The sequence below is a fragment of the Electrophorus electricus genome, chromosome 11, assembly GCF_013358815.1.
Source record: "Electrophorus electricus isolate fEleEle1 chromosome 11, fEleEle1.pri, whole genome shotgun sequence".
Classification (NCBI taxonomy): domain Eukaryota; kingdom Metazoa; phylum Chordata; class Actinopteri; order Gymnotiformes; family Gymnotidae; genus Electrophorus; species Electrophorus electricus.
Genome location: NC_049545.1, coordinates 11,619,089 through 11,635,650, shown reverse-complemented (window position 1 = coordinate 11,635,650; position 16,562 = coordinate 11,619,089). Strand labels below are relative to the sequence as shown.

Here is a 16,562-nt window from a genome sequence, read left to right as displayed (position 1 = left end):
TTTGGGTCAAATCATCTGGCCCTGATAACTCATCTGTCTGCAAGCCACTGTCTGGGCTGCCTCTGGATTCCAGTTTTTCTCCATATTAAAACTGGCTCCCACCCACTCTAGTGGAAAAGAAGCCAATTCTCATAAACACAGATGGAGCAATACACTCATGGATATCTTTAGATTTATGTAAATGCAGTCTCCCAGAGCCGTAGCTTTGTGTTGAATTGCAGAATTGCTGGAACATCTCAGCTTTGCCATATATTGGAGCTTCCTTTTTTTTTAAATATATATAGTAAAAACAATTCCAGATCTGCGCACGACTGTACATCAAGATTTCAGTCCTGACTCACCACCGTCTCCAAGCATGTCCTTTCACATGCGAAATTAAAAAGGCTGTGGGAAGAAGCAAAGGCCGTGCGCACGAATAGCTGCTGCCCCTGCCTAACAGGTCGAGGCCGTGGGCTGCAGGGCCACAGCGGCCCCCTCCTGCACGCGTGCCAGCGCCATGCCTGGCCCCGGCCACGCCGGCCTGGGCTTAGGGGGGATCGGGCCGAGCAGCTGCGGCCGGCTGCCTCCGGCATTCCTCCTTTGACTAGGCAAGCCAAGACAGCCTGCACGCATTCTGTAGCGGTGATCCTGCCTGCGGCTCTCTCCTACAGTACCCCTCCCCAAAGCAGCCGGACAGCACTGCCGGGAGCATCCGCTCACAGTCTGTCAGCAGCGAATGACTGGCCTTCTCTTTGATTGTTTAAAACTGAGTTAGATAGTCGTAATTGTTACTTACCGAGAATGGTTAATTGTGCTGTGCGGCAGGATAAGTGTGCAGTTGGTAGACGGTACCTAAAGCACTGCAGTTTTTTGCAAAGGTGTTTAAGCATTTAGTGCACCTCATGTCTGGATTGATAATACAGGGCCTTGAAAAAGTTTCAGACCCCTTGAACTTTTCCATTTTGTCATGTCATGGTACACCTACAAACTTTAATGTATTTTATTGGGATTTTATGTGATAAACGAACACAAAGTAGCAAGTAATTGTGAAGTGAAAAGAAAATGATACAGGTTTTCAAATATTTTAATAAATAAAAATCTGGAAAGTCTGGCATGCATTTGTAAAGTGTGGCATGCATTTGTAAACAGCATCATGAAAACCAAGGAACACACCAGACAGGTCAGGGATAAAGTTGTGGAGTTGTGTAAAGCAGGGTTAGGCTGTAAAAAAAATATCCCAAGCTATGAACATCTCACGGAGCACTGTTCAGTCCATCATCCGAAAATGGTAGGAGTTTGGCACAACTGCAAACCTACCAAGACATGGCCATCCACCTAAACTGACAGCACAGTCAAGGAGAGCACTACTCTGGTCACTACTCCGGCCCATGGTCGCTATGGAGGAGCTGCAGAGAGCCACAGCTTAGGTGGGACAATCTGTCCACAGGATAGCTGTGTGCTCCACAAATCTGGCCATTAGGGAAGAGTACCAAGAAGAAAGGCATTTTTAAAAGCAAGCCATAAGAAGTTTCGTTTGCAGTTTGCCACAAGCCATGTAGGGGACACAGCAAACATGTGGCAGAAGGTGCTCTGGTCAGATGAGACCAAAGTTGAACTTTTTGGCCTAAATGCAAAACACTATGTGTGGAAAACTAACACTGAACATCACCCTGAACACACCATTCCCACCTTTAAACATGGTGGTGGCAGCATCATGCTGTGGGGATGCTTTTCTTCTGCAGGGACAGGAAAGCTGGTCAGAATTGATGGGAAGATGGATGGAGCTAAATACAGGGCAATCCCAGAGGAAAACCTGTTACAGGCCGCAAAAGACATGAGACTGGGGCGGAGGTTCACCTTCCAGCAGGACAACGACCCTAAACATACAGCCAGAGCTACAATGGAATGGTTTAGATCAAAGCACATTCACGTGTTAGAATGGCCCAGTCAAAGTCCAGACCTAAATCCCACTGAGAATCTGTGGCAAGAAAATTGCTGTTCACAGGTGCTCTCCATCCAATCTGACTGAGCTTGAGCCATTTTGCAAAGAAGAATGGGCAAAACCTTCAGCCTGTAGATGTGCAAAGCTGGTAGAGACCTACCCCAAAAGACTTGCAGTTGTAATTGCAGCAAAAGTGGTCCCCCAAAGTATCGAGTCAGGGGGGCTGAATACAAATGCACGCCACACTTTCCAGGTTTTTATTTATTAAAACATTTGAAAACCTGTATCATTTTCTTTTCACTTCACAATTACTTGCTACTTTGTGTTCGTTTATCATATAAAACCCAATTAAAATTTAAGTTTGTAGGTGTAATATGAAAAAATGTGGAAAGGTTCAAGGGGTATGAAAACTTTTTCAAGGTCCTGTAGCTTGGTGTTTTGTTGGTTGATAACTAGTGCTTGACATGTTTTCCTTAGATCCCCCCCCCCCCCCATTTCCAGTTGTTTCAAGTGTGCGCTGAAAACAAACTAGACTGATGATGTCCATTTCAACGCTATTTTAGCAATAGTCCTTTGTCCAGTGATAGTGTTATAGTCCAACTCCAGGTTTTGACTAATTCCTTTAATATGTGCAGAAATTACAATATGTAAATGTTTATAACTGTAATAAGAGACTGGAGCAAACAGACGGGTTTGGTTGTGACCTGCTTGTCCCCACTGTGTGTCCCTATGGCCTGAGTGGTACAAGCCGAGCCGCATAATACTGTATGCTTCATTCACTCATGCATGCAGGCAGTGTAATTCAGAGTGTGGCTCCTGCTTACTGGTCCACACGGGCAGGGCTAAACAGATGCTTAGCACCAAACCTCATCTCCCTCCAAAAGCACACATCCTGGAGCCACGGCAGAGACTGCACGGGGCCCGCCTGTGCTCTCTGCTTCCCCAGCTACAGCTTCCCAGAGCAGAGACAGGCGGATGTAGCTGCAGGCCATTCTCTTTCTATCTCACACGCTCACACACACACACACACACGTTGAGGGTAGCAGCACTCAGCGTTTTGCTATACAAACCAAAAGAGCCCCACAGACTCCCTTGCCACCTGTAAACAAACTGCATCATCTGGAAAAACACTAGGACTGCTCTCTACTGTAAAATGTGTGTGGGTTTGTGTGTGTGTGTGGTTACATGTCCTGTATGAGTGAATTCTTGACTAAAATCATTAATTATGTTAATTAGATGAGAATTCTCGTCCTTCTTCCGACGCAAGTTCTTGAATTCAGTTTCATTAGCGTTCATGGCCGAACTTATCTCAGACTGCTTTTCAGTTTTCCAGAAATTAGTCTTTGTATCCAGTGTAACATCTTTCCACGTGAAGACTTGGAATCTCTGCTGCAGAGAGACATCCTGGTCCTGAGAGATGTCTTGGTGTCCTGGCTGAGAGAGGGTCAAGGGTGCGGCATCAGTCTTCCACAGGCACGCCCTGTGTCTCAGCCTCGCTGGCTTCACTTAGTCTGGGAGCCAGCAGATGGTGTCCTTTCACCAGGGCCAGCAGGGAAGCAGAGAAAGCCGGGACTGTCTGCCCCACAGTGCCCCCCCCCCCCCCCCCCCCCCCCCAACTTCTCTCCCTTCCCCTCCACGCACCCAGCAGTGGGCAGAGGCAGCAGAGGCCAGGCCGCTCCAGCTAAGCCCGGCCCCACACGCTAAGCTGTATTAAAACCTAATTAAGTTGCGTGCCAGTAAATGGGGGGAGGTTATTGGATTTACTGCCTTAGCTGCTGGACGGCCTTCTAATTTAATCAGACCCCTGTCGCTCTTCCAGCTTCAGACGGAGCGAGAAGGGTTTGACCCCACCCCCTCCCCACCCCTCACCCCCACGTCGTTACGGAGGAGTCAAGCGCACACTGATAGAGTGCTTTACCGGACAGGGCTAGTGTGTGTATGAGGTGGCCAGGGCTTTGACCTCCGCAGTACAGAAGCTGGGCGGCGTTTGCTGGTGCAGATTAAGGGCAATTTGGTTGTGTAAGAGGTTAATGCAGCGTGTATGCCTCCAGAGGTGTAGCGGTAAAGGTGCTGCTAACAGTGTGTGTGTGTGTGTGTGTGTGTGTGTGTGAGAGAGAGAGAGAGAGAGAGAGTGAGTGAGAGAGAGAGAGAGAGAGAGAGAGAATTAGCTACTGAATTGTCTAACTTGCTTAACTGTTTTAGTGCACCTGACCTCAGGCTCTGCTGTTGGCAGCTCTTCCTGACTGACTGCATATATGCAGTAGAGGGGTCTCCACTCTGAACTTGCCCACTGCAGAGGCCCGTGAGCTTAGTACACAGAGGAACGCAACTAAAAAAAACCTGTTCATATCAGGAGGAAAACATGATTTAAACATTTGATATAAAAGAACATGTAAAAATGTAGATTAGTATATGTAGAATATCGAACAACATAGCTTTTTATAGTGGTTCCCTCTCTGTCTCTCTCAGTGTGTGTGGGGGGGATGTCTCTGATAAGGTAGCATGTTCCGTTTGATCCAAACTCTGACTTTGGAAGGACTTGACTTGTATATGTATTTACTGGTGGATATGCCACCTGTTATACCAGACACTAAAGCAGATTCATATGCATTAAGCATATACAGTATGATAGCTGTATTGTGTTCTCGGGAGCAGAAATTGTTCACTGTCCATATAAACTCATCACTGTGGCTTCTCCCCTTGTTTTCCTTCATTAATAAATATACAATGGCCATTTTCCCACAATAGTCTTTTTTCGTATTTAGGCCACCTGTCTTAGTAAACAAAAATGCCACCTTTTCCTCCCTTGGCCTTTTTAAGAAGCCTATACTGTACAATCCTGCACAGCGCTGAAGTTGCAGACGACCGCGAGGACAATAGCAGTCGGGTGAGAGTGGACTGCTGGGTGTGGAGGGGAGAAGGGGCCGAGGCACGGCAGAGTGGAGCCCTGCGCCAAGCACTGGAGGTGGGCAGCAGCAGTGGCGCCAGCCCCCAACACAGCAGGGCCTTAGCCTGGGACAAGCTGCCCACCACAGTCCTGCTAGCAGCTCCTTCCAGCTCACAGCAGGGAGCCTAGGAGGAAGAGAGAGGGAGGGAGGGGGGGGGGAGGATGAGAGGAAAAGAAAGAAGGTGAGAAAGAGAGAGGCCTATGCAGAGGACATGTTGCCCAAGGAAGCCAGACTAAGCAGTGTGTTCCAGCTCCAACACAAAGCAAAGGACGGTGGGGGTGCTGGGGGGTAGAGGGGGAAGAATTACAGTAAAAGACAGATTACTGTCAAGCGAGAGGGACCCAAACTTGGAGTAGTCACCCACCGCAGCCGGCGTCAGCAGCCTGCTCCAGTTCCCACAGGAGGGAGCAAGGGATAAGTGGAGGGGTGGGGGGCAGAGAGAGAGAGAGAACAGGGCCTGCACAGACGGCAGTGGCCCCAGCCAGCAGGAGCAGGGCATCTGTCTTCCCCCTCAGCAACAGCTAGAGGCCTCCCCTCTCCTCCCTCCTACTGTGCTGGAGGAGCGCTCTCTCCCTGTCTCTCCCTCATTCGCTCCCTCTTTCTCTCTCCCTCTCGCTCTGTCTCGGCTCTGGCACGCTGGTATGGAGAACAGGATCTGGGACACGCTCATGTGGCCTTGGAGGGCAGGCCCACCGTGGGACCAAAGAGCAGTGGCTCCAGGAGTCAGAGAGCTTGGATAGATTACTGTCACTTAAATGGTACTGCAGTCCGTCAGATGGCAGATGGTGCCATAGTGAATTAGCAGGTTGAGTTATGCAGGAATCATAGATCTTTTATGGACGTGTGATTAAACTTTTGTTAGTGCTTTCTTAAGACCGATTGTACTGTATTGTCAGCTAACCTATTGCTTAGTTCATATTCCTCTAAAGACCTGAATACACTAAGGAGCAGAACTGCTAAATTGCTAAATAATATCTGCAACAGGAACCAGCTGACTCTGGTGAGCAGGATGCAGTTTAAGGGGAACCGTGGTTTTGTGTGAGACTCCCTTTTAAATTTCAAGTTTCAAGTTTGGTTTATTTGTCACATACATAGTCATACACAGTATAACTAGCAGTGAAATGGTTGAGAGTGCTCTGTCCAAACTGAGGAAAAAGAAAAACGGGTGCCTAGAGAAATATATATCTATATATACAAAATATATTAACAATGTATGTACAATATATGTATATTATGTTCATATACATAATGTACAATGTATATATGGATATGTATATGTATATATGTATGTACACAATGTATAGTTCCATCTTGTAATTGAACATATTTACAGTTATATGTTAAATGGTGGTGGTGGTCCCCACAGTTTATTAGTTGCTCTGATTCAGGGACCGAATGGCCTGTGGGAAGAAGCTCCTCTTCAGTCTCTCTGTATTGGTCTTCAGGGAGCGAAAGCGCTTCCCTGACCTCAACAGAGAGAAGAGCCTATTGTTGGGATGGGTGGGGTCCTTCACAAACCTCCTGGCCTTGGTCTGGCACCGCTTGTAATAGATGGTCTGCAGGTCAGTAAGTTCCGTATGAGTGATGCGCTCTGCTGAACGCACCACCCTTTGGAGTGCTTGTCTGTCCTGCTTGGTGCTGTTCCCAAACCAGACTGTGATGCTCCCCGTGAGGATGCTCTTAATAGTGCAGGTGTAGAAGTTCCGCAGTACCTTGGAGGGCATTCTGAAGTCTCTTAGGCATCTGAGGTGGTAAAGACGCTGCCGACCCTTCTTTGCCAGGGAGTTGGTATGGCGGGACCGGGACAGGTCCTGCAAGATGTGAACACCAAGGTACCTGAAACTATCTACTCTCTCCACCGTGGTTCCACTGATCCTCACAGGTTGGTAGCGCTGCTCCTGCTTCTTGCTGCAATCCACGATCAGCTCCTTTGTCTTACTGACGTTTAGGAGGAGATTATTTTCCTGGCACCAGTTTTCCAGGTGTTTCTCCTCCAGGTAGGCCCTCTCATCGTTGTCCGAGATCAGGCCCATGAAACTGTGTCGTTAGCAAACTTGACGATGATGGTGGAGCTGGAAGTGGCTGTGCAGTCGTAGGTGTACAGTGAGTAGAGCAGGGGGTTTAGGACACATCCCTGAGGAGCTCCAGTGCTGAGGGTGAGGGTGGATGAGGCGCAGTTGCCCACCCGTACTGATTGTGGTCTGTCTGTTAGGAAGTTGAAGATCCAGTCACACAGGGATGTATGCAGTCCTAGATCCTCCAGGATCTGGAGGGAGGGGATAATAGTGTTAAATGCTGAACTGTAGTCGACAAACAGCATTTTAACATAATTACCCCTCCCTTTGTCAAGGTGGGTCAGTGTGGTGTGGAGCAGATGTGCAATTGCATCATCAGTGGAGTGGTTGTGGCGGTATGCAAACTGCAGTGGGTCCATGGAGGCTGGCAGTGAAGATGTGATGAAGTCTCTGACTAGCTTTTCAAAGCACTTCTGACAGACTTTTGTGTACTTGTAATAGTGGAAAGCAGATTTTAATAGTCTATATCCACTGTTAAATACAGAAGATTTAATAATCCATCTCCACAGTAAAACAGAAGATTTTTAATAGTCTCAACTGTTAAACACACAATTTTCCAACAACATTTTTCTCCAGCAAATGTTTGTTCTTCAGGTATGACACCACTGTGGTTTTCTCCAAATCAATTCCACATCATACATTTAGGCAAAATCAGCCTGGTGCATCTCGGGCCTGATGCTGTGTGGTGAGCTGTGTGGTGAGTTGTGTGGTGAGTTGTGTGGTGATCTGTATGGTGAGCTGTGTGGTGATCTGTGGTGATCTGTGTGTTGAGCTCTACGGTGAGCTGTGTGGTGAGCTGTGTGGTGAGCTGTGCGGTGGACTGTATGGTGAGCTGTGTGGTGATCTGTGGTGATCTGTGTGTTGAGCTCTACGGTGAGCTGTGTGGTGAGCTGTGCGGTGGACTGTATGGTGAGCTGTGTGGTGAGCTGTGCGGTGGACTGTATGGTGAGCTGTGTGGTGATCTGTGGTGATCTGTGTGTTGAGCTCTACGGTGAGCTGTGTGGTGAGCTGTGCGGTGGACTGTATGGTGAGCTGTGTGGTGAGCTGTGCGGTGGGCTGTGTGTTGATCTGTGCGGTGCACGTCCCCTAGTCCCATGCAAGAAGCACTGAGCTGTGGCTCTGTCTGTGCAGGCTGCAGCAGCTGGACCAGCAGTGCCAGTCTAGCGCTCAGCAGGTGGTGGCGCTGCTCAGCAGGCAGAACCAGCTCGTGCAGGACAGGCAGATCCTCAGCCAGGAGATGCAGAACCTCCACGTCCAGGTGAGCCCCTCCCCTCCTGTTATAACCCAGTTATGTTCAGCTTGTCAGACACCCACTTCACCATCATATCTACTGTCCTGCGCAGTCATGAGGGACCTTTTGAGGAGCTTTTTGTGCAGGAAAACTGAGAAAAGTTGACAACTTGCCAGCCACAGTCCTGCACCACATATTGTTTAATGTCATGTCTGTGTATGTATTTGTATTTGTGTGTGTGTGTGTGTGTGAGATATATAATTTTTGCATGTGGGTGGATGTGTGTGTGTGTGTGTGTGTGTGTGTGTGTGTGTGTGCGCCAGCATTCTGACTTAATAAATAATCAAAATAATCATTAATCAAAAGCTGAGTCTTCAATTAATGGCTTATTAGTGAAAAAGCTTCTCTTGCAATTCACAACCACACAACATTTTCCTGAGCTCAGTGCAGTTTATGTCTGAAAATAATGGAAATCATAAGCAAGCTCACAATTGCAAATGGTGCTGTTTAAATCCAACTGTGTAGGTTTAGACTACTTCTATGTCAGCTGAAAGGGGGGGGGGGGGGGGGGGGGGGGGGGGGGGGGGGGGCGCGAGCAGCTCAGCAGCTGGTCGCCATGGCTGCACATCACGCAAGACTAGGCGCCCACAGATGCTCATCCAGATTGCTGCTAGAGGCGCGTCAGCGGCAGACAGTGACTAGCCGCACGCTGACATCTGTAGGAGATTATGGCAAACGGAGCAGCGCTCCACAAAGCGCTGCCACTCTCGGCTCCGCTAATACTGCCATGCTGTTGTTTTGGTAGGAAAGAGGGGCACGTTTGCCATTCCAGGTCTCCCTCAGAGCTATCGTTTAAGAACACCCACACGCAAAGTCGGATCGGTTCCCTGGAAGAGTTCAGGGCCACTTCTTCAATGACCAGAGCCTACATTTTATAATGCATCTTAAACTTTTGACTGCTATGCTTTTAAAACTGTGTATTGTCTACATTGAAAAATGTTAGAAAAAGATTCCTTTTTAATGCAGTGTTCATGTTCATATTCTTAGGAGCAAATGTCCACTCCCTTCATAAGAGCTTTGGGCTGTGATCAGCTCATTTTTTTTCTTACACTCAGAAACCGTATATGAACTAAACTGTTTGCGTTTCTCACTGTCCCCAAAGTTACCACTTGAGAAGAAAGATGATCTTCTAACACTGTGAGCTTGGTACCCTCACAGTTGGGCGAACCGCCTTTGAAGTTGATCTGATCACCGACAGACCACCGCTAATACTGATTTGCTCTGATAAATCATGTCAAATGTTGTTGGTATGAAGTGGGTGAGTGTGCGTTAGTGAGTGAGAGTTTGTGCGTGTGATGGCTGCAGGGGTCCGTGTGACATCACAGTCCATACTGGGGACCCAGCAGCAGTGCTGGCTCTGTGTCAAACACACAACACGCACATACCACACCTTCTGCAGTCCCTGGATTTGGGTAATTACTTCCATGACTATTCACTGTGTTTTATTGCAATGGATTTAGTTGTGTGTGTGTGTGTGTGTGTGTGTGTGTGTGTGTATATATATATATATATATATATATATATATATATATATGCAAAACATTTTTGTTCCAGTGATTTGATAGTAGCATTTTAGATTTGTTTTTTGTTTTTTTTACTATTTTATACAAGTTTGTATATTTGTTTTGTATGTTTTCTTGTAACCAATAAATGATTTATATAAAATGCGATTTGTATTCATGAATTCCAAATCTTAAATTCCTGAAAACCTGAAATGTATATAACAAATTGCACTATTATTGAAATGAGTCAGAATTCTCGAGTCTGAGACATCAAGGCAAACAAGCAAACCACAACTCGGCATGCAGAAGCAGACTGACAGTGCTTTATTTAAGCAGTCTGTAAGAAGGAAAATACTGTGCATCCCTATCATATACATGTACATGTAAAAATACTAAGGATGTTCAGTGTACAAAAAGAGTTTCTTGCTGCTCAGCGTTTTCACCTCCCTGTGGGCCATATATTCAAGGAAATAAACGTTCTCTTTTCGTCATTAAATATGACAACCAGTAATACAGCTGTTCTTTCTTTTTTGGGGTCCCTTCTGCATAAAATTCTTAACCACATGACTAGTTCTTAACATGGATCTAATGACAGAGCTAGCAAGGTCAAGAAGTGTCACAAACTCGAAAGCTACATGGACATAAAATTAATTACAAGTTATTGATTCCCCCCCCCTCCCCCAGGGTTTGTCTTTTTTGTTTTTAAATAAATACTTTACAATTCATGCTTGTTCATAATACACTACCAGGAGCAAGATAACAAGAAAATCTGTTGTAGACAGTACAAACAGTAGCAGCAAAGTGTGTATGTTGAGGTGTAAAATATTTATTATAGACCCTGCAGTAAGTAAGGATGGAACCCATCTGCTCAGATGGCCAGGTCTGTGCGGGTCCCTCCCTCATTTGTTTACACCCTTCTCCCTCCCCTAAGGGAGAGGAAGGAGACCACTTCCTATAGCAACAGCCTTGAGACTACAGTTACCTTTATGCTCCGATTCCACATTTAAGTGGGGCTTCGTTAGTTCATCTTCAACGGCATGTTGCATATTTTTGACAGTAACTATTGAGGTGGTGTCATTGGTCCAATCCAACTTTCCCAAGAAAGCACTAGAAAGCTCTCGAAAGCGCCTAGGAGGAGTGGGGTGGGAAAAGTCAGTCCGCCGAGTGTCACCCAAAGCAAACCGCTGTCTCCTGGCAGCATCTGACCACATTCACATCATTGCACTTCACAAAGCAAAATGATGTTGTTACAAAAGGAAAACAGCATGGGCAGGAAATGTGTGCTTTCAAATCCTTTTTTTTTTTTTTTTTTTGTCTTAAAGCAAGGACCTTTATTTCATTTCTAGCTGAACTATAGAAAAAGGCCAATGGGCATGAAAGTGCTGCTATACATAATTCAAAGCCAAGTTTTGCAGCTATGGAGTTTTAAAAAAGTATACGATGTGGTTTTTTTGTGTGTGGGGTTTTGTTTTTTTTTTGGCCTGCAGTGCCAAAGGCCCTGTTGCAGTTTAAATCAAGTGCACTGTATTCTCAGTAATGTCCTTTAAATCAAGTGCACTGTATTCTCAGTAATGTCCTTTGCATGCAATGTCCCAGCACACAGTGTCACACCTGTGTCTTTCATTCATTCCAGTGTCCATCACTCAGCACACGTGTGCATATTCTTAAGGAGGAACAGTGTCACAGTAAGATTCAATCCCAACAGTCAATGCAACTCATACATTTATAGCACAACAGATCCAACTCCACAGTGGAAAACTGCTGCAAAAACAAAACAAAAAATTCAAACAATCCACATGAAGTTAACTTAAATGGTCATATTTGATATTAATGTATGAGCTTTACATCATACCTAACAAGCAAAACACTATGACATTATCAAACCAATATTCTAAAAATAATTTTTTTTACTAAATGATAAATAAAAAGAAATAAAATGCAGAATTATGAACAACAGTATGAGTCTACCCAACACTAGGTCGTTTCATCAACTATTTTTTCAGTTAATAAAAGATCCGTCTGAAAAGAAGGTGTGAATTGGAAGACAGACGCCATTGTGATTGTGGAACCACAGTACGATCAGCTTCTCAATCAGCCTTTAAATCACTGTAAAGAGCAAGAATTTATTCTCAAGCCTAACTGGAACAGGGGCAGGAATAAAGCTAGTGACTCTTTCTTCACAATCAGTGCAGCTGTTACTTTTTGTGTTTTTATTATTATAATTATTAATAATAATTTCCTGGCTCATGTCCAAGCATCCTTTATTATCTAACATTCTTTTTTTTAACCATCAAAGGAATGTTGATGGCTTCATCTTCCTACCTTTTCAGCCAAGCTGAAGTTCACACACATACTGTATACCCAATAATCATCAACAACCTACTCTACCACAGACCAAACCAACCAATCCCAGAATCCCAACTTACTCTTACTCTCCTAATATGTTGCCATTCTAATACCACTGTCATCATACATTACCACGATCTGAACGAAACCCCTCATTCGTTCCACAACTTCCTCTCTAACCCTAAAACCACTGCTGGGTTCTTTATTCTAATGTGAGATGTTACATTTCCTTATAGTTTGACAAAGAGAGTCAGAAGCTAAACTTAATGTGTACTTCTCATGACATCTTCCTTATGTAAACGTACCTGACATCTGACATCCCAAAGACTCACTGGAAGATCATGTATACCCTCAGTTAGCAGTCTTTGGAAGCGAACCTGACTACAGTTAAGTTGGACATTCACAAGAGTCACCTTTGAAAGTGAGAGAACGTAAGCAGCACGTTTTTATTGCCAGGTGCCTTTAAGAACCAAGGAATGTACCACACGTGGTAAAGGAATCAGTCTGACACATGACACAAAACCAACGCTGTCAGAGGATCCTGCTGCTGAGATTCTGCTTCACCAGCACGATCACCAGTAACCCAGTTCTTGCCACCGAGGATATCGAGCCCTGCTGCACTTTCCGATCGGATATCATTCAGGCGCGCTCGTTTCTCTAGTTCCTCACAAGTCAGGACCAAATGGGACCACAGTAACAGGTGTTGCTAACTAAAATCAAAAGCCCTCTCACGCACAACTCTCAATAGGTGGTGCATTTACCCACCAGTACACAGGTTGGTAGGATTTACGGATCTGCCGCTGAGTTGGTGAAGGGACTCGCTGGACCACAGGACATCAACACAGTAGTAGTACGCGAGCGAGACGTCTGCTGGCCCATGGCTGAAAATACCAAACAAGACAGCAAGCGCTTTCCCCTCTGGCCAGTGATGATGCCTCAAAAACTGGCTGCGGTGTGGAGCCTCTCTAATGGGATTCCGACTCCAGGCCTCCACCAAAGTTTAATACTGTCCCACTCGCTTCGAGCAAGCCGCCCAGGAGCCGACGTAGCAGAAGGGGCCGGATGAAGGTGTGCAGGGGCCGGCTGGAGGGGCTCGCTGGGGGGAGGGAGCGCGTTGATGAGGCTGTCTGGGTGGGTCTGCTCTGTGCCATCCTCATGCATTAAGAGAGCAGAGAGAGCACCACAGTTTCCTCAATGCCAGAATTTGGCAGTGGCTTTGGGGAGGTTGCTGGGAGTGCCGGGTGGTCCTGAATGCGTGGGGAGAGGGCGTGTCAGCAGTGCTCAGACACCTCACTGCACAGGAAAGGTTTTGGGGCAGGAAAACAGTGGTGGGATTATGCGGACGGTAGAGGCAAAACTGGTGTGACCCTTATAAGTTGTTGCAAAAAAAAAAAAAAAAAAAAAAAAGGACACAAAACAACTTTATTAAAAAAACTCAACAACAAAGCAAAGGCCTTAAGCAATGCCAAATTTACATTCGTAAGCCATTCGTAGGTGCATTTTTAATCTGACAATAAACCCTGGACAGCACGTCTTATAACAAGGACAAACAAACAACAAAGAATAAATAGAACAATTTTATTTAACCATATTCCCTATCGTGGACAGTGCATATGCACTCCGTCAGCTAATGCTGCTATTACCTAGCCCAGGAGATTGCATTATTGACTAGTCAGAGAAACATGCTCCTGTGCACTGATCCCAGAATATTTCTGGCTGCTAGTTCATACTGGCTGAAACAGAAAATACGGAACAGGCTCCTGATCCATGTTCCTAACATCAGTGCTAAGCATCACTGTCAAATCACCCAAGGTGATTTACCAGCAATTATTATAATTTAATCATGAAATGGAATGACTCAAAATACATCTTAGGGAATGACCTGTGAAATTAAAAGCCTTCTACACCCAGGCAAATGGAAGAGAGCAATGAAGACAATATGATTCATCGCACCCTTTCAACTCAGGACTTTTCCAACCTGAATATATAAGTGTACCTAAAGCAGGAAGTATCCTCTCTGTGTATCAAGAGGTACAAATACTGCATGGCTCAGATTCACAGGACTAGTAAGCTAAGAAGATGAAGAATGCCTCCCACCCCTTACCCCCCTGCACCTTTTTTTCGCAAAAGGAAAAAAAAACAAAACTGCAGTGCCACAGTGAGACAGGAATGCTAACTCACACCGAGGAATACATAACAAAAGCCCCTGACTCGGACGACTGCCGTAGTGTCCGTGTGGGACAGAGAGCGAGTGCTGGAGTACCGGAGCGCTGCTTGGGTTGCAGTGCTAGTGGCATAAGCAGCTGTGCCTGGGTGAGCAAGGAGCTGCAGTGAAGTTATTATGTACGGTCTGGAACACACGCACGACCCGTGTAGCCTGAGTAGAAGGTTTATGGCAGTTTTGGACTTGACGCAGCAGTCGAGCAGGGTCATTCTGTTGTGTTTTAGGTCAGATGTGAGCTAGACACAGGAAGTTAAATGCTAACGCTTGTGTGAATCTCAAGCCACGCAGGGACCCTCAGATCTGAAATGGAAACGTGCAGTGCACTTTTAATGCACTTCCTCCCACTGAAGGAGCATTAAAACATCTCAAAAGAAAAGCCCAAACAAAAACAAAAAAAACCCTGCACGCACACGCGCACACGCACACACACGCGCACACACACACACACACTTACACACACGCGCGCAAAAAGAAAACGCAAAGTAAACAAACACAGTTCTTTCTCCCAGCAGCCCCGAACCCAGAGGGCTGAAGCTACCTGGGACGCTGGAGGCCCAAGGTCCGGCCAAACGTGCAAAATTCCTGTCGCCCTCGAACCCGAGCGTGTGCTGGCGCCCTCGGCATGGCTCGAGCGCGGATGAAAGGGTCCTGGTGCAGAAGGGGGAGCGGTCGGTTTGGGCTGAGCCCGACAGGGCGGAAGCTGTGAGGCCTGGTCCATTTTGGGGGGAAGTGCGGTGAGGAGGATGAGGCAGTGGCGGGTCACGTTGGGGCGTCACTCCCTCCCGCTGGCCGAGTAGGAGAACTGTGGGAAGTGAGGCCGTCGCTCGTTATCCATGCAGTCCATCCCATCTTCATCGCCTGCAGCGGAGACACACACACACACACACACACACACACACACACACACACACACACACACACACACACACACACACACACATATACACACACACATATACACACACAGACACACACACATATACACACACACATATACACACACAGACACACACACACACACACACACACACACACACACACACACACAGACACAGACACACACACACACATATATACACACACACACACACACACACATATATACACACACACAGACACACACACACATATATACACACACACACACACACACACACACACACACACACACACATATACACACACACAAATACACACACACAAATACACACACACACACAAATACACACACACACACAAATACACACACACACACACACACACACACACACACACACACACACACACATATATACACAAACACACACACACACACACACACACACACAAACACACACACACACACAGCAGACGCTGCATTATGGATGTTCGGTGAAGTACTTGCATGACAGACACAGTACATGGCCATATGTTCCATACTGCTGGCAGATAGGTTATAATGAAGACCTGGTCAGAGGTTCTACCACAACCCATCATCAAAAAGTATTACACAATAATAAAAACCTAGTGGCCACATGTGTATACGCGAACGAGTAAGTGCCATCTGATTGGCCCGGTTGCCATGTGACCTTTAAAAACGTCTGCTCTTTAATTGCTTAACGGAAAACCCGTCTATATTGCGACACGTAGTGGGGAAAGTGCTTATAGCCGGGCCTGTGGTGTGCGATGTCTGCAGGCGTACAGCAGCGGCACGGCATCACGGGGACAAACGGAGCAGTGTGGGAGGATATAAAGGAACCCTACATCACTCAGAGCTTAGCATCCCAAACCTAGCATGACGGAATGGCTGGGAGTTTACCCGGAGCAGTCCGACTCTGAAAAGTGCTGTTCTGAAAGCCTGCGTGCGCTGTGGTGGCAGAGGCAGGCATGGGGATAACCATGCAAATGGTGCACTTACACTTTTCAGGAGGAGTTATTGTAATCGTCTGTGCCGTAAACTCCTCGTCGAAGTATCGGGTATCTGTCTCCGACGACACCTGAGGCTTGAAGGGAGGTATCAGCTGAGGAAGGAAGCGCCAAGGAGAAGAAGGGATGAAAAACAGAGCACACCTGTTTGTGCAGGTGGAACGCCGCTTGCAGTATGGCAAGCTGGAGGGCCCAACCTTACACCTCTGAGTTTTACACAGCACCCCCTCTGTCAGTCATTGTTCACTGTGCCTTCGGGGACTGATTTTTATTTTTAATTGTTATTCGTTGTTGTTTTTTGTTTGTCTCACAGCAGACCACGATACTGACTAATACATCACCATCGACCG

The 16,562-nt window shown here is 46.4% G+C and overlaps 2 protein-coding genes across 6 annotated transcripts in view; one reads left to right on the top strand and one right to left on the bottom strand.

Annotated features, from left to right (window-relative positions):
• The window catches only part of sdccag8 (SHH signaling and ciliogenesis regulator sdccag8), a 43,940-nt gene extending 34,216 nt beyond the window's left edge, over positions 1 to 9,724 (top strand). For both annotated transcript variants that reach the window (XM_035531837.1, XM_035531838.1), the window contains 2 exons: positions 8,076 to 8,202; positions 9,338 to 9,724. In XM_035531837.1, the coding sequence (XP_035387730.1) occupies positions 8,076 to 8,202; positions 9,338 to 9,376 (166 nt within the window). In that variant the 3' untranslated portion in view covers positions 9,377 to 9,724. The remainder of the gene's footprint in view (positions 1 to 8,075; positions 8,203 to 9,337) is intronic.
• A 314-nt stretch (positions 9,725 to 10,038) lies between these two features.
• akt3a (v-akt murine thymoma viral oncogene homolog 3a) overlaps positions 10,039 to 16,562 on the bottom strand; it is a 61,140-nt gene continuing 54,616 nt past the window's right edge. For 3 of the 4 annotated variants that reach the window (XM_035531841.1, XM_035531842.1, XM_035531840.1), the window contains 2 exons: positions 16,205 to 16,307; positions 10,039 to 15,165 (listed from right to left, as the gene is read on the bottom strand). In XM_035531841.1, the coding sequence (XP_035387734.1) occupies positions 15,080 to 15,165; positions 16,205 to 16,307 (189 nt within the window). In that variant the 3' untranslated portion in view covers positions 10,039 to 15,079. The remainder of the gene's footprint in view (positions 15,166 to 16,204; positions 16,308 to 16,562) is intronic. The other variant, XR_004776697.1, reaches the window with a different exon arrangement.